At 44.3% G+C, this 26,767-nt stretch overlaps 1 protein-coding gene across 1 annotated transcript in view; it reads left to right on the top strand.

Annotated features, from left to right (window-relative positions):
- The window catches only part of LOC142857545 (complement C5), a 115,723-nt gene that overhangs the window by 29,105 nt on the left and 59,851 nt on the right, over positions 1–26,767 (top strand). Inside the window, exons 3-9 of the mRNA XM_075985976.1 lie at positions 6,355–6,517; positions 8,713–8,783; positions 12,263–12,354; positions 16,938–17,020; positions 20,693–20,783; positions 21,839–21,953; positions 25,460–25,586. Coding sequence (XP_075842091.1) covers positions 6,355–6,517; positions 8,713–8,783; positions 12,263–12,354; positions 16,938–17,020; positions 20,693–20,783; positions 21,839–21,953; positions 25,460–25,586 — 742 coding nt within the window. The remainder of the gene's footprint in view (positions 1–6,354; positions 6,518–8,712; positions 8,784–12,262; positions 12,355–16,937; positions 17,021–20,692; positions 20,784–21,838; positions 21,954–25,459; positions 25,587–26,767) is intronic.

The following is a 26,767-nucleotide window of genomic DNA, read 5'->3' as shown; positions in this document are numbered from 1 at the left end:
TCTTCTTTTACCAGATCAGGTCTCCTTGCCTCCCCAACGCGGCCTCACCAATGTTGGCTCTCCTGGCACCAAGGGATCAGGTCTCCGTGTCCAACCCTGGCTCGTCCCAACGCTGGTTCTCCCCAATGCTGGTTCTCCCCAACGCTGGTTCTCCTGGGCCGAGAGATCAGGCCTCCGTGCTGGTTGGGCAGCTCGCAAACAAAGCGCCTACCTTCCTTGGTGCAGGCAGGCCACAGAAACAAAGGCAGTGGAGCCCGCCCGGGCTCCGGGAGGACTGGGACCCAGCTCCCAATGCCTCGCGCCAAAAGAGGGCGGGGGGCCCAAGTGGGGAGGGCTCTGGACGGAAGCTGGGTGGGCCAGGAAGAAAGAGGCAGTAACCAGGGAATAGAGGTCCTGCAGAGAGCCCAAGAAAGACAGGAGGCCAGGGGACCCCCGAGATCCCCGTCCCTGGCTGGCGCCGTGGGCCAGAAACTCACCCCAACGCTGGTTCTCCTGGGGCCGAGAGATCAGGCCTCCGTGCTGGTTGGGCAGCTCGCAAACAAAGCACCTACCTTCCTTGGTGCAGGCAGGCCACAGAAACAAAGGCAGTGGAGCCCGCCCGGGCTCCGGGAGGACTGGCACTTGTTTCTTTTAGGAAAAAATTAAACAATTCTTTCAGTTGTGTTTGTTAGTTCTGGGTATTATTGTCCCTGAATTGTTGGGGTGCTGTCCAGAGAGTCCTCGCCTGTGTTTGTATCTCAAAGTGTCTTCCTGTCTGTCATCTAACAGCTTCAAGATTTTCAAGTCTTGCCTTGAAAAGCAAACTCGAACAGCAGCAGTTTTTTCTATTTATGGAATAGTTTGGACAGCACAGGATCAGCAGTGACTACATTTGGGCTTGGGCATGTCTTGTAATTTTATTACTGTTTGGATCCCACTGGCTTGTTATAGATTGGTTCACGTTGCAAACATTCTTGGTTTAATTTTGCTAGGTCATATGTGTCAATAAATTTATCTGTTTTTCTTTTCAAATTTGTTGGAATACAGGTTTTCAAAACTTACTCTAACAAGTCTGAGTTTTGTTAACATCTGTGGTAATATCTGCCTTTTCATCTCTAGTGTTCCTTTATCTATCTATCTATCATCATCTATCTACCGTCTATCTATTATCATCTATCTATCATCATCATCTATCTATAATCTATCATCATCATCTATCTATCATCTATCATCATCATATCTATTATCTACCATCATCTATCTATCTATCATCATCATCATCATCATATCTATCTATTATCTATCATCATCATCTATCATCTACCTATCATCTACCATCATCATCATCTATCATCATCATCTATCTATCATCTATCTTCATCATCATTATCTATCATCTCACATCATCATTTATCTATAGTCTGTCTTCATATCTATCTATCATCTATCATCATCTATAATCTATCATCATCTATCATCTATCTATCATCTACCATCATCATCTATCTATCTACCTATCATCATCTATCATCTATCTATCTATCATCTATCATCATCTATCATCTACCATCACCATCATCTATCATCTATCTATCATCTGTATCTATCATCATCATCATCTATCACCTATCGTCATCATCTATCATCTATCTATCTATCATCTACCATCATCATCTATCTACCTATCATCATCTATCATCTATCTATCATCTACCTTCATCATCTATCATCTATCTATCTATCATCTATCATCATCTATCATCTATCTATCATCTACCTTCATCATCTATCATCTATCTATCTATCATCTATCATCATCTATCATCTACCATCATCATCATCTATCTACCTATCATCATCTATCATCATCTATCATCTACCATCATCATCATCTATCATCATCATCATCTATCTATCATCTATCATCTTCTATCTATCATCTTCTATATCTATCTATCATCATCATTTATCTATCTATCATCTATGTCTCTATCTACCTATCATCAATGTATCTATCTACCTATCACTCTATCTTCATCATCATCATCATCATCTATCTACCTCAGCTAGCTTGGCTAAGAACTTAAGAATCTTGTGCCATCTTTAAGCATAATGTTAATTTGATCACATGACTGTGTCTTTGGTGTGAGTGGGAACGTGACATGAGTGCAGGTGCCCATGGAGGTCAGAAGGTCAGCTTCCCGTGGCTGGAGTTATGGATGGTTGTGAGCAACTTGACATGGGGAAAGGGAAACCATGGCCCCTCTTGCAAAAGTAGTACCTGCTCTTACCATTCTTTTCACCCTTTCAGGGACACAGCATATAGTTTCACTGATTTTTCATATTGTTTTTTTTTCCATTTGTTTATATGAGGTTCGGTTTGTTGATTTTCTTTAAGACAGTGAAATGCATCATTATTTGTGATTGCTTGTTTTTTTAAGTAAGTATTTTTAGATATAAAATTCACCCTCATAACTGCTGTCATTGCATTTTGTTATGTTTTCATTTTATTTGATGACTTCCTCATTATCCAGTAATGTGTTGTTCAAACTCCATAACTTTGTGTATTTTCTATACTTTTTCCAGCTAGTGATTTCTAGTTTTAGTTCGTTGTCATCAGATAGAATATAAGAAATCATCTAAACCTTTCCATTTAACTAGACACTTTATGTCCTAAATGGTGGTGTGTTTTAAAGAAAGTTCTGTGTGTCGCTGAGGAAAATGCATTTTCTTCAGTGTTTGAGTAGAATAGTCTATGGATGTTTTGTTTACACCTGATTGGTTGTTTTTTTGTTTTTTGTTGTTATTGTTTGGTTTTTGGTCTGGAGAGAGTATGATGCTGAAGATGACCACTACTAGTCTGTTTATGTCAGCCTGCGTCTTTTGGCCAATGTGTTTGTCATGTATGCACATATATCTGAGATTGTAATGTTTTCCTAACCAATTATTGCCTTAATTAATATGAAGTGACCTTCTTATCTTTTTTGATTAGTTTTAAATTTATTTTTTTTCAGGTGTCATGGTAGCTGTGCTTGCTTGTTGGCTATTCCATTTGCTTGGAATTTTTTTTCAACCCTTTCATACTAAGGCTGTTTGTCTTTGCCAGTAAGGTGTGTTTCTTGCAGTCAACAAACAGATAAATTCCATGTTTAAGATCAATCTGCTACACTGTGTCTTTTGATTGGAGAATTGAAACTGTTGACATCCAGAGTTATTATTAAAAGGTGTATTAAGTCCTATTGTGTTGTAGTATTTGGTGCTTTCTATTCCTTAATTTTTACTGCTGTAGTGCAGTTTATTCTTTGCTGTGGCTTCATGAATGTGTTCATGTTTCCCTTCCTTTTGGCATCTGTGATGCTGATGAGTTGTCATCATGATGAGATGTGCTTTTGTCAGTGTTATTGTTAGAAAGTTTTTTCAGTCTACAATGCAAGACTCCTTTGCTTGGATACATTGATCTGGTTTGGCAATTGTCTTTCACAACTAAAAATATTTCGTTCCATGATCTCTTGGCACCTGGAGATTCTGTTGAAAAATTTGCTGTTACTCTAATGTGTATTTTTAAATAAATGATTCTGTGTTTCTCACTTGTAGCTTTCAATATTCTTTCATTATTCTGTGTACTTAGTGTTTCAAGTATGGTATGATATGGAGAGGTTCTTTTCTGACTTGGTGTATTTGGAATATTAAATGTCTCCTGTGTCCAGAAACCCATTCTGTTCCCTAGATTTGGAGCTGCTACACTCTGGCTGTATTGAACATGTTTTCCTCAGATTTCGAGCTGCTCCATTCTGACTGTATTGAATGTGTTTTCCTGACCTTTAACTTGACCTCTTCTTCTATGCCCTGAGTTACAAAGCTATTTTACTCATTGTGTCCCATAAATGGTGCATGTTCTGTTTCTATTATTATTGTATTATAGTTATTCTCTGACTACTCTAATTTATCTGTATGTTAAGCCATGTCTTCCACATGATACACTCTATTCTCTATTGGGAAGGCTTTCCTCTGAGTTTTTAAATTCATCTATTAAGGTTTTAACTTCTAAAAATTCAATTTGACTTTTTTACTATTTTTATTGAATTCTTTTCCATGTTTTCTATTGGCATGCTCTTGTCATTCAGCTTTTTATATATATTCTCTTTTAATTCATTCAGAAATTTATTTATGTACTGTTTGAGTTCATTAAAGACTCTTATAAACTTAACTTTAAATTCTTGGAATTTTATTTAATTCACATTTGCTAGAACTCATTACTGTGGCTTGGTAATTTTGGGAGGAGTCATGCTTTGAGTTTTTTCATGTCTCTTTTGTTACTTCAACTGGATTTGAGCATCTGGAATTAGGTCATTTTTTAGATATATTTTAATCATCTGTATTTTTTTCAGTTAAAACATTTCCCCCATTCAAGTGGAACTAAGTTGTAGTAGGGTTAGGCTGTCATTTCTCCAACTCTACACTGGAGACAGAGCTCAGTGGTTAAACTATCAGTTCACATTCTCAGGGGACCAGGAAAAATCTCTATTCCTACTCTAAGAGTAGAATTCTAAGTGCAGAAGCAACCACAACTGACAAATAGGCGTGCTATAAAAATACAGTAGGAACAAATAAAAAACAATCACCCTTTCAATCCAATAATATCAGGACCATAAAGGATCAAAGATAGCATAGCCTGACTTAGGAATTAACAATTAAGAGTAGGGATGGAATGAAATATTAAGTTAAGTAGTTTTAAGTAAAATTAGCTATTAGCATTAAAACAACAAAGAAAATGGGGAGAAAGTAAATGGGATCAATAAAGAAGAGAGGAAACGAGGAGGTCCAGATGAAGATGGAAAGATGGGGGAAGTGGAGGCGGGAAAAGGGAGGGAGGAGGGACTGGGGTAGGTGTGCAAAATAAAAAAAATTGCAAAAACACTATGACTAAAGCAATCTGGAATTGTGAGCTACAATAAAGAACAAACATTTCTCCCCTGAATAAATAAACAAATAAAGACAGAATGAAAACAGAAAAGGGTTAAAGATGCAGCCACTCAATTCAAGCAATTGACTCGCCAGAAGACCAAGGCTTAGAACGCGCCTGTGCACTTTGGCACAAGAATGTGGTACAAAGCGGCCTACAGGATTAAATTTAGGTGTTAAATAACATCTGTCCACATTCAGTCACTTGTCTCAGTGCAAGTATAAACTGCCCCGGATTCTCAGAGTGGGCTATACAGGGAGGAGCTTGGCCTCTAGAGTGACCCAGCCACTGCTGCCATCAACCGCCAAGAAGAGATGCCAGCTATGGCATATGGTACGGTATTTAGACCAGGACTTCTGTCTGGCCGGAATGCAGATCTGATCTTTCTGCCATTATACTTCTTGAGTCTCTGGGTTTTGTTTTGTTTTTATTTTAGACTGTTACCTCCCCCACATCCGTGTGTGTGTGTGTGTGTGCAGGTGACTATATACATACTTGTGGACAAGTTCAGCTGTGGTTCCTTAGATGGGGTACTTGGTTGCCATCTGCCTTGTTTTCTATGGCAGTGTCTCTCACTGGCCTGGAATTCCCCCAGGTAACTGAGGCTGGCCATGTGGCAGGCCCCAGGGATCTGTCTCTGCCTGCCGTGTTCTGGGATTACAAGGCTGTCCACAACACCCAGTTTTAGTACCATGGGTTTTGAGGTCTTCAGCTCAGGACCTCGTGTTTGCAAGGCAAGTGCTTTACCAGCTAAGCTGTATCTTTCCAGCCCCTTTGCAGAACTCTTAAAGCAAACAAAAGTTTTCCATTGCTGACAGCTGAATTTTCATCATGGCATTAGACAATGAAGGACTTGGACAAAATGAATTTGGTCTTCTAGCTCTTGTGCCATTTTGTTCCTTGGTTTCCTTGCTGGTTGATTGGTTTGTTTTTGAGACAGTGTTTCACTGTGTAACCCAAGGGATCTTGAACCTGTGGTCTCTGTGCTTCAGTCTGCAAAGTGCTGGGCTATGCACTTTCTAAATGACGCAATGGCAGCCTTCTTTGTTTTGGTTTTTGTTGTTGTTGTTCTAATGAGATCGCAGTGGTTTCTAGTGTGCTCTATAACCTTAGGGTTATACCCTTTCTGTCATTACTCTAATGAGATCGCAGTGGTTTCTAGTGTGCTCTATAACCTCGGGGTTATACCCTTTCTGTCATTACTCTAATGAGATCGCAGTGGTTTCTAGTATGCTCTATAACCTCGGGGTTATACCCTTTCTGTCATTACTCTAATGAGATCGCAGTGGTTTCTAGTATGCTCTATAACCTCGGGGTTATACCCTTTCTGTCATTACTCTAATGAGATCGCAGTGGTTTCTAGTGTGCTCTATAACCTCGGGGTTATACCCTTTCTGTCATTATTCTTACAGATACAACCCAGTCAGCTGCCTGGAGAACAAAGCCCGGTCTCACATGTGTACCTGGAAGTCGTGTCAAAACATTTTTCAAAATCGAAAAAAATGCCACTAACCTATGACAATGGATTTCTCTTCATCCATACAGACAAACCTGTTTACACTCCAGACCAGTCAGGTAGAGTACAAAGCCCTTCTTTGTGGGGAAACTGACACTATACTTTAGAACATTTTGACATAGGAATTGAGTGGGGACTGGTTTTCACCCTGAAAAAAACATAACAAAATCAAAGCCAGCCCTCAGTTCCTAATGACTTTTATATTTTCAAATAGCATTTGATTTTTAATTTAAGACTGAAAAATCAAAAATTACACTTGCTGCATTATCAATTATTTCTAAGTAGATAAAAAGCTCCCTAAATATTGCAAAATGTTATTAGAACTTACTCATTAAACAAACAGATTGTATTTCAAATAAAATTTTAACAAAGTAGAAATATTTATTATAGATTCTTGCTGTCATTGACCGCGAAACACATCAGAGACAATCTGTAAGACGCGTGTGTGGAAGGAGGAAGTGCTGAGGTCACTAATAATCCTACAGGGGAAAAGGCCAGAGCAAGGGGGCAGAGCAAGGGGGCAGGATCAGCCGCTTCACTGGAAAGCTCTGTGCAGTGCTAACAGTGGTGGGTGCCGGCAGTGCCAACAGAGGCTGTGGCATAGAGGACCTGCTGTGATTGACTCAGGCAGGGAAAGTCTGGAGAAGGCGAGGACAAGCTCTTGACTGAAGGAAGATGGCTGGGGTACAGAGCTGAAGAGATGGTTCAGCACTGGCACCCCTATGTCAGCTCACAACTGTCTGTAACTCTGATCCCAAGGGATCCACCACCCTCTTCTGGCTTCTGCAGGCCCAGCATGCACACAGCACACACACACCTAAAATTCTTTTTAAGGCTGGAAAAAAAAAGATGTTTTCTTAAAGAAAAGCCGTAATCTCTACCCATAAAGATTGGGTCCTCTTCAGCTTCATCATACCTAAAAGCAAGTATGACCTCACCTAGCCCTCCTATCACAGAGGATGCTTCATGGAATGAGCACCGTTCACGCCACCTACCACTTCGGGTCATCAGACTTGTATAGCAAGGATGGGGTCTGCATCCCAGAGCCCAGGACCTTCCTGGAGGTTAGGGATTCCCTTGGGAATGGCCTCATTTTTTCCTATCAGGACTTACCCGTCAAAAAAGATATGGTGTTTTAACCTAGTCATAAAAAAAGATGAAAGAACTTCTTATAAATGTTTCTCCTTTGGTGACAGATAGCAAAATAGAGTAGTTTAAAAGCAGCCTCTGGAGCCATAGCAATGGGGGTCAAATCCAAGCATGGATTACTGACTTTGTGATCCCGTGGGGATTACAGCCTCACAGCCCCATTCCTCATCTGATAAAAAAAAAAAAGATACAATTTACCTCATGGAGTTGTAGTGATTATTGATGTGAGTCCCTTCCACTATGGGGAGAGGGTGACATCCCTGGAAAAATGGCTGTGATTTTATAGAAGCAGGGCAGCTGGCCAGGAGGAGCTAGCCAGTAAGCAGCATGCCTCTGTGGCCTCTGCTTCAGCTCCTGCCTCCAGGTCCCTGCCTTGCGTTCCTGCCCTGACTTCCCTCTGTGATGGAGTGTGACCTGAGAGTTGTAGGTAAAATAATCCCTTTCCTCCCCCAGTTGCTCTTGGTCATGGTGTTTACCCTGCTGGACTTTGTAACTGAAGAAGACATGCTGTCTGAATCAGACTTCCAATTTCTATTAACTCTGATAAAAACATCAGATACTCTCATCAGACCATAGCAACCACTTGATAAGTAGGAGAGATACAATTATTTTACATATGGATGTGTCCCAAAGGTGTGTGTGTGTGTCTGTGTGTGTGCACATGTGTGTGAGTATGTGTGTGTCTATGTGTGTGCACATGTGTGTGTGTGTATGAACTGTATGTTAAATTTAATACAATTTGCTCCTTAAATGAATCCTAGGGTATTCTTTTTCTTCCAATTGTATATTTTCACGTATGGATTGTGCATATTCTTTTAAAGAAGAATTATCTCATTAAGGATGACTTGAAAAATTTTAAAAACTACAAGTTGTAATCTCAGCTATGTGAGAGGCTGAGGCAGGAGGATTATGAGTTCAAGGCCAAATGAGACTTTAGGGTGAGCTCAAGGCTAGGCTCAGGCGTTTAACTCCCTGAGTGAAAATGAAAACTGAAAGAATAAATAAATAAATAAATAAATAAATAAATAAATAAATAAATAAATAAATAAAAGACCGAAGCCTGCTTGTTTGTCAGAGTTTCTGATGGTGTCCCTTGTTTTTGCAGTAAAAGTTAGAGTCTACTCGCTGAATGATGACTTGAAACCAGCCAAAAGGGAGACCATCTTAACTTTCATAGTAAGTATTTTATTTTTGTAAATAACCCCTTAACCTTTTTACTGAAGAATCTCCTCCACAATCTCATCCTCACACTCTACTAAATCATTTGATGTCACAAAATGGTTATTAATCATCAGTGTGAGTGTAGCATTATAGATCTACACCTTCTATGACAGATATGGAGAAAGCCCAGACAAGCTAAATTACCATGGGAAGGATACTGATCTACACTGTTGAAATCCGTCCTCCATACTACTTACTTTTTAAAAGCATGCCCATCAAGAAACAATCGACAGGGCTAGAGAGCTGGCTCATTGATTAAGAGTTCTTGTTCTTGCAGAGGACCCAGGTTCAATTCCCAGCACCCACATGAAGGCTCACCACCTTTGCTGGCACCACACACACACATGTGATACACAGATGGACATACAGACAAAACATTTATACCCACAAAATAATAAAATAACTAAAAAGAATCACTTGACTGTGATACGTAAAAGTTTGATTTGTATGATGTAGTTATTTTTAAGGAACTTAGGTTTTAGTGACTGGTGTATAATGTTCTCAGCATTTGCCGCCGCTAAGCTGGCGGGTCGTGCACAGCAGATGACGTGAAACCAACTTCCACAGTTTCACCTGTCCATAAGTTTATAGTAAACTCCCAGAGGCATTTTTGTGGAGAAATAATTCCTACGATTGGTCAACTACTCTCTTGTTAACAGTGGTTGTCCGACAAATGACCTATGGGCACATTTTCTCATTCTCCAACAAATTTATAATGCACATATAAAGGAGCGTGTATTAGAGAACAAAACTGTACTAGAATATATGCCAAAATGTGCATTAATGTCTCAAGAATTCTGGAGGAAATACAGTATGAGGAAGCCTGAGTGGCGATACATTCCTTCTCTGGAATGGAGAAGGTCAAGAGTTAGATCCTAATATAAGGAGCTGTCATGGATTCTTCTGAAATAACGAAGGCTATCTATATAGGAACTAACTAACTTGAGCTAATCTATTGGAAGCAGAAAAAAATTGTCTTAGTTTGGGTTCCTATTGCTGTGATGAAACACCATGACCAAAAACAACTTGGGGAGAAAAGAGTTTATTTGGCTTCCATTTCTACATCCTGGTCCATCACTGAAGGAAGTCATGACAGGAACTCAAGCAGGGCAGGAACCTGAAGGCAGGAGCTAATGCAGAGGCCATGGAGGGGTGCTGTTTATTGGCTTGTTCCTCATGGCTTGCTCAGCCTGCTTTCTTATAGAATCCAGGACCACCAGCCCAGGGATGGCCCCCCACAATGGGCTGGGCCTTCCTGTATCAATCACTAATAAAGAAAATGGCTTGCCTACAGCCAGATCTTACAGAAATGTTTTCTCAGTTTCGGCTCCCTCCTCTCTGATGACTCTAGTTTTTATCAAGTTGGTATAAAACTAGCCAGCAGGCATCCCAATGAGAATAGTGTAGACACAAACAAGCATGGTAAATAACTGGCTGACTGACAAAGTCTGGGAGAGACGTCAGCTCCAGAGTCTTTACTTCCACTGGAAAACAAGGGGTGAAGGACATGGGCTCTTTATCCTACCTTGCTGTAAGAGAACTTGAGTGGAACTGAATTCTGGCACCAAATGCAAAATAACTGGATGCCAGTCATCTGTGAAGGAGCTTCCTGGGGTAGGGGGCTGAGCCCCAGAGCCTTGGGAAGATGGATGCTTCCTAAGCACCTAGCAAAGGATTTGAGAAAGGGCTGTCATTAATGATGATGGGATGAAGAACGGCCAGGAAGACACTTAGCTGTGACTCTGTGGGATCATTCTTGTTCAGCCAGGAAGACACTTAGCTGTGAATCACTCTTGTTCATAATAAGCTTTTGTAAGTTTTCCAATTTGTAATTCAAGAAATAATACTCCAAATATCCAGCCATAAATTACAGCCATGGTAAACAGTACACAATGTTGAGTTTTTAAGTTAAGACTTACCAGGAACTCAAAGAATAGATCAAAGTAAGTCCAAAGTTGCTGACCCAAACACAATACCACTTATGGGGAAGATTTATGAGGACCAGCAGTGTGTGAGTGTGTGTAACCATTTTAAGTATTGTATCAGGGTTAAATTGTGTGCGTGTGTGTGTGTGTGTGTGTGTGTGTGTGTGTGTGTGTGAGAGAGAGAGAGAGAGAGAGAGAGAGAGAGAGAGAGAGAGAGAGAGAGAGAGCTGTTTTGTTAATCCCAAAGATCAGAGGAGAAAGGTTGTCAACCCAAATCATCATTACCATATTAATTAAAGCAAGCAATTAATTAAAACACAATTTTTTTATTCATGTACACAGGCTGCCTCCCCCTAACGCAGGGTTTGAGAGGCCAGCATTGGATGTGACGAAGACAAGGTCTTTATAACTCAAGGGTAGGGGGTTTCCAAATGGGATATTTGGTGGCAAAATAGGTGGGATTACAGGAGCAGAACAAGTTAGTCCTGGTGACCTCCTGAAACAGACATGGTCGCAAGGTGGACATAGCACAGTAGTAATAAATGGTCGTATAACCTTTCACAATAAATGTGGGGTTGCAAGATGGTTATAAACAACTTTTTGAAACAAAAGATATGATTGCCATTCCTGGGTCAGGCAGTTCAGAACCATTTGTAGTTAAGGTTACAGAAGGGGCAGAGCTCAATCCTCGAGACAAACAGAAGTGAACCTAGTTTGTCTTTACTACAAGATGGTTTTTAAGCCTAAGATGGAGGCAGCCTGGTTCTTCAGTTTAACAAAAGAAAAGTTGGGGTTTTTTTAATACCATCTGAGGAATTATTTTGCTTTTGTCCTGTGTTATTAAAGTCCCTCTTTATTTGGCAGAATGTCACTGTGTAGCCCAGGTTGGCCTTGAATTCATAGTCCTCCTTCCTCTCCTCCCGAGGACTGGGCCTTGCGTTTCTCAGGGTGTCTAATGGAGACAGTGCAGAGAGCTGAGGAGGATCTGAGTTGAGGGAAGTGCCTTCAAATGAACCATGCTTGCCCTTCATAACCTCTGATTCAATATTTACTGAAGACACAGGTGCCTGTGGGAAATGGCTTTTGTAGAGCAAAGATTCTATCGCAGTCAGAAACTTTAAATGTGGGTTCTGTGCTTTGGAAGCTGCTAGGGTTTCCCTGGGTCTCCCTAACATTCATGTGGTAAGGTTTAGTTCTCAGCTTGGCACTGCTGGAGGGGGGTGGCAGTGGGCATACGTGGGCAGGAATGAGTGAGCTCCAGGTGTTCCCACGGCACTGAGTCCCTGGGACCGTGGCGAAAGCTGAAGGCCTCTTGCAGAATCTGCTCACTGTTGGACTTTGTAAACATAAGCTGGAAGACATCTCTAGCCGCCCAATGCCATTACCGTCCTTTGGACTCACCAGCCCCCGAAGCCACAAGCCTAAGTAAATCTCCATGCCTTGTAAATTACCCATCTCGGATATTCTTATACAGTGAACTAAAGTATGGATGTCTGATTCTATTCAAAGGATCCTGAAGGATCAGAAGTTGACATCGTAGAAGAAAATGATTATACCGGAATTATCTCCTTTCCTGATTTCAAGATTCCACCTAATCCTAAGTAAGTAAAAATTATTTGTTATTAAGACAATTTTCTCTTACAAGTGCATCTGGGATGGTCGGGGAAGGAGATACACAATCAAATAGAGCCACCTAGTGTTGGCAGGGCACCACAGACGCAAGTGTGGAGAATCTTCAGTCTAGTGAGGCTGCTTCCTGCTAGTGAAAAAATATATATATATTCTCATTGCTGGGATCCAGCATAGCCCCCCCACCGCCCCAGGAACTCAGGAGAGTGAGGCAGGAGGAGCCCATCGTTGGCATGGAAACAGATGCCTGCCTGAAACACACACTCACACACACACACACACACACACACACAAACACACACTCACAAACACACACACACACACAAACACACACTCACACACACACACACACAAACACACACTCACAAACACACACACACACACACACACAAACACACACTCACACACACACACACACAAACACACACACACACACAAACACACACTCACACACACACACACACAAACACACACTCACAAACACACACACACAAACACACACACACACACACACTCACAAACACACACACACACACACACACACACACACACACTTTCAGTGTGCTGTTTAGTTACCATGCCATGGTATTTTTGAATCACACTGGAAGTGAGCAATGCTCACACAGATGGAGACTTCATCCCTGCTTCCCACGGAGAGCAGCGCAGCCTGTGTAGACAAGGGCATCCACAAACTGCTGCTCCTGAGCGCCATTTTCCCCGTGTGCTCTAAAAGGGAATCAGAGCAGATGCATTCTCCTGAAGTTTTGTTATGAAACTGGGGAGTTTCGATAAACTGGATAATTTTAATCTGGGTGGTTTCTTAGAAATATGCGCTCTGCAATAAAAGCTGAGCTTCTTGTCACTGCTGCCATTTCCCAAGCTTCAGCTGTGCCGTCTGTCCCATGCAGGTGTGCATCACTAAGAGACTCAACTCACACTTTCCCACCTCAGTGCACGCTTCAGCCTGCCTTCGCACACGCCTCCCCTGCTTTAGTGTGTGATTGACCCTGCCTTCGCACACGCCTCCCCTGCTGTAGTGTGTGATTGACCCTGCCTTCGCACACGCCTCCCCTGCTGTAGTGTGTGCTTTCCCCGACTTTGCACACGCCTCCCCTGCTGTAGTGTGTGCTTTCCCCGACTTTGCACACGCCTCCCCTGCTGTAGTGTGTGTTTCTCCTTGTCTTTGCACACGCCTCCCCTGCTTTAGTGTGTGATTGACCCTGTCTTTGCACACGCCTCCCCTGCTTTAGTGTGTGATTGACCCTGCCTTCGCACACGCCTCCCTGCTGTAGTGTGTGATTGACCCTGTCTTTGCACACACCTCCTCTGCTTTAGTATGTGATTGACCCTGCCTTCGCACACTCCTCCCCTGCTTTAGTGTGTGATTGACCCTGCCTTCGCACACGCCTCCCCTGCTTTAGTGTGTGATTGACCCTGTCTTTGCACACGCCTCCCCTGCTTTAGTGTGTGATTGACCCTGTCTTTGCACACGCCTCCCTGCTTTAGTGTGTGATTGACCCTGTCTTTGCACACGCCTCCCTGCTTTAGTGTGTGATTGACCCTGTCTTTGCACACACCTCCCCTGCTGTAGTGTGTGCTTCCCCCGACTTTGCACACACCTCCCCTGCTGTAGTGTGCGTTTCTCCTTGTCTTTGCACACACCTCCCCTGCTTTAGTGTGCGTTTCTCCCTGTCTTTGCACACGCCTCCCCTGCTTTAGTGTGCGTTTCTCCCTGTCTTTGCACACACCTCCCCTGCTTTAGTGTGCGTTTCTCCCTGTCTTTGCACACGCCTCCCCTGCTGTAGTGTGTGCTTCCCCCGACTTTGCACACACCTCCCTGCTTTAGTGTGCATTTCTCCTTGTCTTTGCACACGCCTCCCCTGCTTTAGTGTGCGTTTCTCCCTGTCTTTGGGCTCGCCTCCCCTGCTGTAGTGTGTGCTTCCCCCGACTTTGCACACACCTCCCTGCTTTAGTGTGCATTTCTCCTTGTCTTTGCACACGCCTCCCCTGCTTTAGTGTGCGTTTCTCCTTGTCTTTGCACACGCCTCCCCTGCTTTAGTGTGCGTTTCTCCTTGTCTTTGCGCTCGCCTCCCCTGCTGTAGTGTGTGCTTCCCCCACTTTGCACACACCTCCCTGCTTTAGTGTGCATTTCTCCTTGTCTTTGCACACGCCTCCCCTGCTTTAGTGTGCATTTCTCCTTGTCTTTGCACACGCCTCCCCTGCTTTAGTGTGCGTTTCTCCTTGTCTTTGCACACGCCTCCCCTGCTGTAGTGTGTGCTTCCCCCGACTTTGCACACGCCTCCCTGCTTTAGTGTGCATTTCTCCTTGTCTTTGCACACGCCTCCCCTGCTTTAGTGTGCGTTTCTCCTTGTCTTTGCACACGCCTCCCCTGCTTTAGTGTGCGTTTCTCCTTGTCTTTGCACACGCCTCCCCTGCTGTAGTGTGTGCTTCCCCCGACTTTGCACACGCCTCCCCTGCTTTAGTGTGCGTTTCTCCCTGTCTTTGCACACACCTCCCCTGCTTTAGTGTGCGTTTCTCCCTGTCTTTGCACACGCCTCCCTGCTTTAGTGTGCGTTTCTCCCTGTCTTTGCACACGCCTCCCCTGCTTTAGTGTGCGTTTCTCCCTGTCTTTGCACACACCTCCCCTGCTTTAGTGTGCGTTTCTCCCTGTCTTTGCACACGCCTCCCCTGCTGTAGTGTGTGCTTCCCCCGACTTTGCACACACCTCCCTGCTTTAGTGTGCGTTTCTCCTTGTCTTTGCACACGCCTCCCCTGCTTTAGTGTGCGTTTCTCCCTGTCTTTGGGCTCGCCTCCCCTGCTGTAGTGTGCGTTTCTCCTTGTCTTTGCGCACGCCTCCCCTGCTTTAGTGTGCGTTTCTCCTTGTCTTTGCACACGCCTCCCCTGCTTTAGTGTGCGTTTCTCCCTGTCTTTGCGCACGTCTCCCCTGCTTTAGTGTGCGTTTCTCCCTGTCTTTGCACACGCCTCCCCTGCTTTAGTGTGTGTTTCTCCCTGTCTTTGCGCACGCCTCCCCTGCTGTAGTGTGCGTTTCTCCTTGTCTTTGCACACGCCTCCCCTGCTGTAGTGTGCGTTTCTCCCTGTCTTTGCACACACCTCCCCTGCTGTAGTGTGCGTTTCTCCCTGTCTTTGCGCTCGCCTCCCCTGCTGTAGTGTGCGTTTCTCCCTGTCTTTGCACACACCTCCCCTGCTGTAGTGTGTGCTTCCCCCGACTTTGCACACGCCTCCCCTGCTGTAGTGTGCGTTTCTCCCTGTCTTTGCACACGCCTCCCCTGCTGTAGTGTGCGTTTCTCCCTCTCTTTGCACACACCTCCCTGCTTTAGTGTGTGTTTCCCCCTGTCTTTGCACACGCCTCCCCTGCTTTGGTGTGTGCTTCCCCCTGTCTCCCAAGCTGAGCTTCACCTCATCATCAGGGCAAAAGTTAGCCTTTGCCAAGACACTGTCCCTGGGTGTGGTGCAACACAGCTCCCTCCCCTCCATTCTCTTTGTGATGCTTGTTTAGATGTCTTTATTTATTTATTTTCTTGTTTCTTTTGAGTTTTATGCTTGCTTGTTTTTGAGGCAGGGTCTTACTCTACCTCAGCTTGGCCTGGAATTCACTCTTCACTCCAGATTGCACTCAAATCCCTGTTGATCCTCCTGCCTCAGTCTCCTGCCAGAGCTGGGATTACAGGCAGGACCTCCCTACCTGCCACAACCTCTGTAGTTTCCAGTTGACCGGAAACTCCGTGCAGGCAGGCAGCCCTTGCTTGAACTACTTTCTGTGCCCCTGCAGGCATTAGAAGAGGTGCTTGATAGATAGTCTTTGAATTAATGTTGATGATAATTGTAACATACACCACGCGGACACTGGCAGCATATTTTCATTTCACAAATGAGGCTGAGTGATTTGGTTTCACCACCTGCTAGTTTACAGAAACACAAGGATTCTGACACACGGACTATTAACTCTGAAGACTGTGACTTGTGTTATTTATTCTTTTTATCCTTTACTGCTTAATCTAGTGCTCAGTAAACATTTTAGAATGGAGGTTATTAACTAAGTAAATTATTTTCCCTTTTAGATAAGCCATACTTAATTTTTGATGATAAATTTATTTATGAGAGCTATAAACTTTATCATCCATATACTTTTTACCTATGTATTACATGTTTCTAGAGACATCACTATGGATTTTGTAATATATCATAGACCATAATATCATGGTAGCATCATTAAACTCAAGGATTAAGTAAATTCTGAAGTTATCATCAGCCCTTTGAATCAAACATAATGACTCTATGAAGATAAAATGCATGGAAAAATAATACAATATATGAAAAATAGCTAAAATTAATGTATCTAATTAATAATTTGTATTATCAAAAGAAAAATACTCAACTATTTCTGTTTATTGCTTTAGATTCTTCCACAAAATATTTACTCAGGCTACACATGTCTATGTATTTAACATCTTTAAATAGAAATTAATTAAATGACCTATGGCAAATTTAGAACTACATAATGACAACTACGCTTTTAAATATTTTGTTTCCATAGGTATGGTGTATGGACAATTAAAGCTAAATATAAGAAGGATTTTTCAACAACTGGAACTGCAAACTTTGAAATTAAAGAATATGGTAAATTCTCCAGTATTATTTTATTATCATAAGGAAGAGGGGTTTTACAGTACCTTGGAGTGCTGGAATGGTGAGGGCAGAGAGACAGTAGTGATGGAGGGGTGAGGGCAGAGAGACAGTTGTGATGGAGGGGTGAGGGCAGAGAGACAGTAGTGATGGAGGGGTGAGGGCAGAGAGACAGTAGTGATGGAGGGGTGAGGAAAGAGAGACAGTTGTGATGGAGGGGTGAGGAAAGAGAGACAGTAGTGATGGAGGGGTGAGGGCAGAGAGACAGTTGTGATGGAGGGGGAGGAAAGAGAGACAGTTGTGATGGAGGGGGGAGGGCAGAGAGACAGTTGTGATGGAGGGGGAGGAAAGAGAGACAGTAGTGATGGAGGGGTGAGGGCAGAGAGACAGTTGTGATGGAGGGGGAGGAAAGAGAGACAGTAGTGATGGAGGGGGAGGAAAGAGAGACAGTTGTGATGGAGGGGTGAGGAAAGAAAGACAGTTGTGATGGAGGGGGAGGAAAGAGAGACAGTTGTGATGGAGGGGTGAGGAAAGAGAGACAGTAGTGATGGAGGGGTGAGGGCAGAGAGACAGTTGTGATGGAGGGGGAGGAAAGAGAGACAGTTGTGATGGAGGGGTGAGGAAAGAGAGACAGTAGTGATGGAGGGGTGAGGGCAGAGAGACAGTTGTGATGGAGGGGTGAGGAAAGAGAGACAGTAGTGATGGAGGGGTGAGGGCAGAGAGACAGTTGTGATGGAGGGGTGAGGAAAGAGAGACAGTAGTGATGGAGGGGGAGGAAAGAGAGACAGTAGTGATGGAGGGTGAGGGCAGAGAGACAGTAATGATGGAGGGGTGAGGGCAGAGAGACAGTTGTGATGGAGGGGTGAGGGCAGAGAGACAGTAGTGATGGAGGGGGAGGAAAGAGAGACAGTTGTGATGGAGGGTGAGGGCAGAGAGACAGTAATGATGGAGGGGTGAGGGCAGAGAGACAGTTGTGATGGAGGGGTGAGGGCAGAGAGACAGTTGTGATGGAGGGGTGAGGAAAGAGAGACAGTAGTGATGGAGGGGGAGGAAAGAGAGACAGTAGTGATGGAGGGGGAGGAAAGAGAGACAGTAGTGATGGAGGGGGAGGAAAGAGAGACAGTTGTGATGGAGGGTGAGGGCAGAGAGACAGTAATGATGGAGGGGTGAGGGCAGAGAGACAGTAGTGATGGAGGGGTGAGGGCAGAGAGACAGTTGTGATGGAGGGTGAGGGCAGAGAGACAGTAATGATGGAGGGGTGAGTGCAGAGAGACAGTAGTGATGGAGGGGTGAGGGCAGAGAGACAGTAATGATGGAGGGGTGAGGGCAGAGAGACAGTAGTGATGGAGGGGTGAGGAAAGAGAGACAGTTGTGATGGAGGGTGAGGGCAGAGAGACAGTAATGATGGAGGGGTGAGGGCAGAGAGACAGTAATGATGGAGGGGTGAGGGCAGAGAGACAGTAGTGATGGAGGGGTGAGGAAAGAGAGACAGTAGTGATGGAGGTGAGGGCAGAGAGACAGTTGTGATGGAGGGTGAGGGCAGAGAGACAGTAATGATGGAGGGGTGAGGGCAGAGAGACAGTAGTGATGGAGGGGTGAGGAAAGAGAGACAGCAATGATGGCTTCTAGCACTCAGTTCCAGTTTGTGCTATCAGCTTTGAAGAAGCCACCCTATCCTCCTGGACCATGTCCTTCATGACAGAGTTGGAGAAATGTAGTTCCTTGAGGTGCTTGGTTTATTAGAGTCCTTTCTAGATTTACAGGATAAACAATTTAGAGATAAGGGAGTGGAGTCCAGTAAGATTCATTTAGAAATTGAACATATTCATATTTTGAGATCGGCCATATTACTGGGCCTATAAATAGCTTAATTTCCCATTTCTTATAGTAGTTTACTCCAGTAGCTGTGTGCTGTGTTATAGGACTGAACATCTCTGCTTGAAGCCATTCTTTATTTCCTCAGGAGCATCATAGTAAGGGAGATGCACAGTTAATAGAGGGGACAGGTGACAGATTAAGATCCCTGTCACTTCTTCTAAGGGACCTCTCTCCCTCCCGTATGTCTGCTGTGCTCTGTTCATATCCAGGTTTTGCTGGTATCTTGTTGCCTGCATCCATTCTTCTCACCAGGCTTACCGGCAAACCACAGCAGCCTCCTCCGGCATTGTGGGTTCTGAACTGTCTCACTTGGTATCAGTCAAGTAATCTCAAAATGAAATCATAGTGTTCACACTGGCGAGCACCTAGTGACCAGCAATTCATTCCCCCTAAAATGAACTCTAAGTTTTTAGGTTCAGCTGGCCCCTAATTGCTTCTTCTTTGCCTCATTTTCCACAGCCTTGGGAATGTTACCAATGGTGTTTCCCATTTCCCTTCCTTGCCCAGTCAATTCCACTCATGCCTCAGTCTAACATTCATTTACTTGGAGAAACTTTCTTTGAATTTGTTTCTGATACAGGACCTCAGAACTCCTTCCCCTTTGTCACTCAGTGATGAATTCATCACATCTGTACAATTACTACTTATCCCTATTGTAGTTTGATTACTGTTATGGTAATAAAATACTGTCCTGGTTAGGGTTACCACTGCTGTGATGAAACACAGCCAAAAGTATAATTATACAACACTGTAACCCATTTAGAGGTATTTTTTATCTAAATATGTCTTTATTGTGTGCATATCTGCAATTATTTTCTGAACAGAAATGTCTTTTTTTTAATGTAAACAGGCATGGCTAGGACCAGCTCTGCAGCCCTGCCTGTTGACTCTGCCCAGTCTAACATGGCAAAGTCATGTTCACTGCTTCTGAGAGCCATACACACCACCCTAGCTCAGGTTCACAGTGGGTTTGTGTCACCATTAAGCAATTTGTAACACACAGCTCACAGACACCATTTAAGTGCTCAGCCTCCTTAAAGAGCCAGAGCTATTTGTTCAACTAGCAGAAACCAGGAAACCCTCCCCTAAAGAGGCCACACAGTCTTTGCTGTCAATGATGAGTCAGGAAGACCTCTCTTAAAGGAGCCACGATGCCCCTGCTTGCCTCCAGCAAACGGACTCATCCAGGAAAAAAAAATACAGCTACCAAGAAGCTGTGTTAAACTCTGTTTTGTGTCTAGAATTTCTATTTAAGCTCTCTCGTGTTTTATGTGAATGTAATTGCCTACATGGGTGCCATTTTTTTAGGTGAGATATGCTCATTTGTTTCCTGGCCACCCAGACCCAAAATAATCACACAAAAACTGTATTAATTAAAACGTCACTTAGCCTAATCACTCAGGCTTCTTATTAACTAACTCTTACATCTTAAATTAACCCATTTCTATTATTTTATATATTGCCATGGGCTCATGGTTTACTGGTTGGTTCCAGCATCTGTCTCCTTTGGCAACTACGTGGTGTCTCTCTGACTCTGCCTTCTTTTTTCTTCTATCTCTATTTGGAATTCTCGCCTTGCTCTATTCTGTGCTGCCACAGACCCAAAACAGCTTATTTATTAAACAATGGTAATAAAACACACTCACAGCATACAGAAGGGGGTCCCACATCAGATGGAGATGCTTTATTAATGCTACCAGTTATCTGCCTAGAAAGTATAGATGTCTGATGTGCTTCAGGGCCCATTCTGGCTAAATGATAACACCATCTCTTCATTTCTATTTCCAGTCTTGCCGCGTTTCTCTGTTTCAATAGAGCCAGAAAGTAACTTTATTAGTTATAAGAACTTTAAGAATTTTGAAATCACTGTGACAGCCAGGTAAGTTACATTAGTTCTGGTTCTAGCTCTCAGAGTTTTCCTTAGGTGACCTGTGACATACTGTGTTCCATGACTTTGGGGATGAACTGAGACTTCATGCCAACTGCTCTGTTTGCCTATCCTGATGTCAGCTTTGAAGGCAAAAAAAAAATGTCCTCGAGATTAAAACTCAGTGTATGCATTCATAAACACATAGTCAGCCTTTCTATGCTGTGAACATACACCATAACCACAGCAACTCTTATAAGGACAGCATTTAATTGGGGCTGGCTTACAGTTCAGAGGTTCAGTCCATTATCATCATGGTGGAAGTATGGCAGTGTGCAGGAGTCCGTGGTGCTGGAGGAGTAGCTGAGAGTACTACAACTTGTAGGCAACAGGAAATTGACTGAGATACTGGGTGGTATCCTAAGCATAGGAGACCTCAAAATCCACCCCCACAGTGACGCACTTCCTCCAACAAAGCCACACCTCCTAATAGTGCCATTCCCTGTGAGCTTATGGGGGCCAATTACATTCAAACCACCACACAGCATGATTTAGGGTATGGAGACTGACACAAAAGGTTCCACTTATTATCTCATCTCTAATATAATACTTCAATTAATTCTCTGAAAATTAAACACATGCATACAATGTCTTTTAATTATATTACCCACCCCACTTTTCTCTGGCCAAACTGGAAAGATGCATTTCTGCTTCCTGGACTGCCCAAATGATAGGATCCACAGCCACATGCTCCTGTCTCCATGAGCTCCACCCTCTTTCCTTGCCACAGTGGACACTCCCTTTTTAAGTCATGCAGCCTTGAGCTACCCTTTTTTTGAGAAAGGTTCTCACTATGTAGCCCCTGTTGGCCCAGAGGTCAATATGTTGACAAGGCTGACCTTGAACTCAGAGTGCCGTATTTTTCTTGGTGTGGCCTTCTAGGGGTGGAATACAACAATGGGTGGACGTATATTATGTGCCTTATATAATTTAATATTGTTAGACTTTTTTCCGAGTCATCTATTATAACGATGTTAGGGAAACAACTTTCTGCTCTTGTTTGACAGATATTTTTATAATAAAGTTGTCTCCGATGCTGAAGTGTATGCCTTTTTTGGGTTGAAAGAAGACATAAAAGAGGATCAGAAGGAAATGATGCAGAAGGCAATGCAAGTCACAAGGGTAAGATGTTTGCTGAGACTTCAAAAACAATGTGAGGAGGGATAGTCACCTGCAAGCCCTCTAGTTCAATCCCACATCTGTACAGATGTGGACAGTGAGGTTAAAATTCTCAGTTAGCGTCTATTGCCCTTCAGGTAAATCTCCCCTTTCAAACCCCAGGGCAAGCTGACTACAGATATGAGCCATACTGGCAACCTCTGGCTGTATTGAGGGATTGAGGGACCCATTTCAACAAGCAAGGGGGAAGAACAGTCCAGTATGATACTTGGGCCTTTACATACACATGCTCCTGCCCTTGCCTGTATACTCACAAACACGCAAAAAGATGTATACACACATGCTCATACAGCAAACAGAACATACAGGCATGCATGCATGCAAACCAGAAGCAAAGAAAATAAACACACAGCCCTTTCTTTGGCACCAGCCTCCCCAGACAGCTAACATCATGCCGTCTCTCTCCCTCCTGACTTAGCAGTCCACTGTCTCCAAGTCTTCCCCTCCGCTCCATGCCTTCCTGTCTCCTTTGTTTTTCAACACAGTCCCCTTTTCTTTGGTCACAGCCCCTGGCCACCCAAACACAGTTAGTCGCCATTGTGTGTATTCCTGTTAATCCCAACAGAGAGAATAAGACCACTACCACAGTTTGAGTCAAATTTGAACCAAGCTTGATTTTCATCGGAGTGCACCCAGGGGTGGGCCAGCGGCTGCCTCCTAAGCTGGGTAAAGACAGCAACACCGAATCCATCTCTTGGGCCTCTTTTAAGGGGTAAAATCAAGAGTAGTTTTACAAAAGAGAGACAATGAGGTAATAAGGAAATACAAAAATAAGTTTAAAAAAATTATGTGATCACCCATCGTGTGATTAGGGAGGGGTCAGGGAGGGTCAGGGGGAGTCAAGGGCAGTAAGGGTATTATAAAAAACAAATCAAGGTCATGGGTTGGGGAAGGTCAGGTTCCAGGAAACAGAGAGAAACTCAACTCTCACAGTAAATAGAAACTTATTTTTTTTTAATACAGCATAATGTCTCCTGCATTCAAAATGGAGTCAGGCAGGCTCCTCATTCCCAGGCCTCAGGTCTCATTAAAGTATGTTTTATACTTTCTTCAGTGTGGCTTTCAACTAGGGTGGGGAGCATCTAAGACAACGGACGCTTAACAATGCCCAGAATTATTTATGATTGTTTAAAAATAAATCTGCTTTCTGGTATTGAGCTGCTGAAGGCAGGAATGCCTCTTTGGTACAGAGCACCGGTGCAATGTGTAGTGTAGACGCTGCTGACATCCTCCGGGCAGAGCGCCATACCATGTGCAGTGTAGACGCTGCTGACATCCTCCGGGCAGAGCGCCATACCATGTGCAGTGTAGACGCTGCTAACATCCTCCGGGCAGAGCGCCCACACCGTGTGCAGTGTAGATGCCGCTAGCATCCTCGGGACAGAGCGCCCACACCGTGTGCAGTGTAGACGCCGCTAGCATCCTCCGGGCAGAGCTCCCACACCGTGTGCAGTGTAGACGCTGCTAACATCCTCCGGGTAGAGCGCCATACCGTGTGCAGTGTAGACACTGCTGACATCCTCGGGACAGAGCGCCCACACCGTGTGCAGTGTAGACGCTGCTAACATCCTCCGGGTAGAGCGCCATACCGTGTGCAGTGTAGACACTGCTGACATCCTCGGGACAGAGCACCCACACCGTGTGCAGTGTAGACGCCGCTAGCATCCTCCGGGCAGAGCGCCCACACCGTGTGCAGTGTAGACGCTGCTAACATCCTCCGGGTAGAGCGCCATACCGTGTGCAGTGTAGACACTGCTGACATCCTCGGGACAGAGCGCCCACACCGTGTGCAGTGTAGACGCTGCTGACATCCTCGGGACAGAGCGCCCACACCGTGTGCAGTGTAGACGCTGCTGACATCCTCCGGGCAGAGCGCCCACACCGTGTGCAGTGTAGACGCCGCTAGCATCCTCGGGACAGAGCACCCACACCGTGTGCAGTGTAGACGCCGCTAGCATCCTCCGGGCAGAGCGCCCACACCGTGTGCAGTGTAGACACTGCTGACATCCTCGGGACAGAGCGCCCACACCGTGTGCAGTGTAGACGCTGCTGACATCCTCGGGACAGAGCGCCCACACCGTGTGCAGTGTAGACGCTGCTGACATCCTCCGGGCAGAGCGCCCACACCATGTGCAGTGTAGACACCGCTAGCATCCTCGGGACAGAGCGCCCACACCATGTGCAGTGTAGACACTGCTGACATCCTCCGGGCAGAGCGCCCACACCGTGTGCAGTGTAGACGCCGCTAGCATCCTCAGGACAGAGCACCCACACCATGTGTGGATGCTGGTGAAATCTGTCCAGGGTTATGTGTGTACTGTTACAGGGACCGAGATTCCAGCCCTTGCTCCCTTGTCTCTCGTTTCATGCTTTCTACGGTACCCCACAGATGGCATGGGGTCTCCTCTCTTTCTACAGTACCCCACAGATGGCATGAGGTCTCCTCTCTTTCTACAGTACCCCACAGATGGCATGAGGTCTCCTCTCTTTCTACAGTACCCCACAGATGGCATGAGGTCTCCTCTCTTTCTACGGTACCCCACAGATGGCATGAGGTCTCCTCTCTTTCTACGGTACCCCACAGATGGCATGAGGTCTCCTCTCTTTCTACGGTACCCCACAGATGGCATGGGGTCTCCTCTCTTTCTACAGTACCCCACAGATGGCATGAGGTCTCCTCTCTTTCTACAGTACCCCACAGATGGCATGAGGTCTCCTCTCTTTCTACAGTACCCCACAGATGGCATGAGGTCTCCTCTCTTTCTACAGTACCCCACAGATGGCATGAGGTCTCCTCTCTTTCTACGGTACCCCACAGATGGCATGAGGTCTCCTCTCTTTTCTATACATTTGCATACCCATTTATTGTGAATTTTGTATGATCAGGCATTTAGCTTATTTATTCAAAATGTAAATTAAGAGTCATTTTAAAATTCAAGATTCTACCTTAAGCACTGAGATTTAAAGGAAATAGACAAAGGGTGTGGCTCAATGATGAAGTGCCTGTTTGACGTGCGTGAGGTCCTAGGAGGCCCTAGGTCAATCAAGCTAAATCATACAAAAACGCCTGCTCCAGGTCAAAACATTTTCTAATAAGAAATAATTCAAAAACAAATCAGAGGAGAAATAGTATCGTTTAATAATTCAATAATAAAATTCATAATTAAACAATAAGATATAAACAAACCTAATGTTTCTTTACTTATTGTATACTGTATTATCAATTGGTACTCAAAAGACCATGTGATGACCCAAGCCCTTCCACATCTGTAACTCTGCACGAGCGAGAGGAAACGGCATCCCGGCTGTCTCTGTGGGCCCAGTCACTATGGTTAATTATAACCATAATATGCGTGTGGCTTCTGGAATTCGCCTTCGAGAGGGTAGCAAAAGCAGACCGAAGTTTTCCATGTTCTCCGTTTTGACTCTTCCTTTGTCCTTTTAAAAAGTTGATCAATGGAGTCGCTCGCCTCACGTTTGATTCTGAAACAGCAGTTAAAGAACTGTCATATGAAAGTCTAGAAGAGTTACATGACAAGTACCTTTATATCGCTGTGACAGTCACAGAAGCTTCAGGTAAGTGGTGTGTGTCTGTACAACATCCTCTTGGTGTAGATTTAGACATCGTATCAATAGTGTAAGTGACTTCTACAGCCCCTTCACATTTTTCTTTCATAGCTAAATTTTTCCTTTCCTTTTTATGACATTAAAAATGAATGAGTGCAGAACTGGGTGATGGTGGCGCACACCTTTAATCAGGAGGCAGAGGTAGGCGGATCTCTGTGTGTTCGAAGCCAGCCTGGCCTACAGAGTTCCAGAGCAGGCAAGGCAACACAAAGGAAACCTGTCTCAAAAAATAACAATAAAACAAAAAAAAAGTGGAAGAGTGTTGTGTTATTCTGCAGCCCCCCTCCCTATCATCAGAACCACGAAAACAAACCGGCATTTGCCAGTATCTCTACAGCTGTTTCACTTGCGCTTCTGGCACCCAGTGTGTAAACTGTTTGCTAAGGCGTGACGTAAGTGCCAGTCACTGCACCATCATCATCCGTGTCACACACCCAGCGCCACCTGAGCGCCAGCTTCTCCACTCCTTCCTCTCCTCGTCCAGCTTCTTCCTCACAGGGCCGTCCTACCATGTCATTAGCGTGTTTAATTAACTTACTGTCTGTAGCTCTCAAATCCCCTCCCATGGTTGTCGTTCTGAGACAGGCTCCCACTATGTAGCACAGGCTAGCCTCAAACCTACAGCAATCCTACTGTCTCAGCCTCCTAAATGCTGGGATTACTAACATGTGTCTTACACTTGGCTCTCATGACTTTTAATAGCTAGTAATTACTACTCCAAGCTGAGTCAAGCTGTCTTCTAGTATGTGTTTATAACTAATATGGTTTTATATTTCAGGTTTATATCAAACCCCCAACTGAACTTGAATAAGCAATTTAACCACACTAAATCTAGCTTTTTCTTTACAATAATAATCTTCAGTGATTCCTAGGGCACCCTTCACCCACTGAGATTTCCTTCTCTGGTTGCAGGATAGAGGACTTAAATATTATGTTATTGAATACCAAGCGTTGCTAGATTCAGGGGCTGCTAGAGATGGTGGTTACCTTACACTTCATAACCTGGCTTTCGTTTCCAACATGGTCGTAATGTACCTTTCTCACCTTTGTTTTGTTCCTCAATTGGCTTCAGATAGACTTAGTGTAAGCAATAGTTATGAGATATTCAAAGGCTGTTTATTAATGTACAG

The sequence above is a fragment of the Microtus pennsylvanicus genome, chromosome 9 (assembly GCF_037038515.1).
Source record: "Microtus pennsylvanicus isolate mMicPen1 chromosome 9, mMicPen1.hap1, whole genome shotgun sequence".
NCBI lineage: Eukaryota > Metazoa > Chordata > Mammalia > Rodentia > Cricetidae > Microtus > Microtus pennsylvanicus.
The sequence above is the reverse complement of the archived record's forward strand: the minus strand, read 5'-3'. Positions and strand labels throughout refer to the sequence as shown.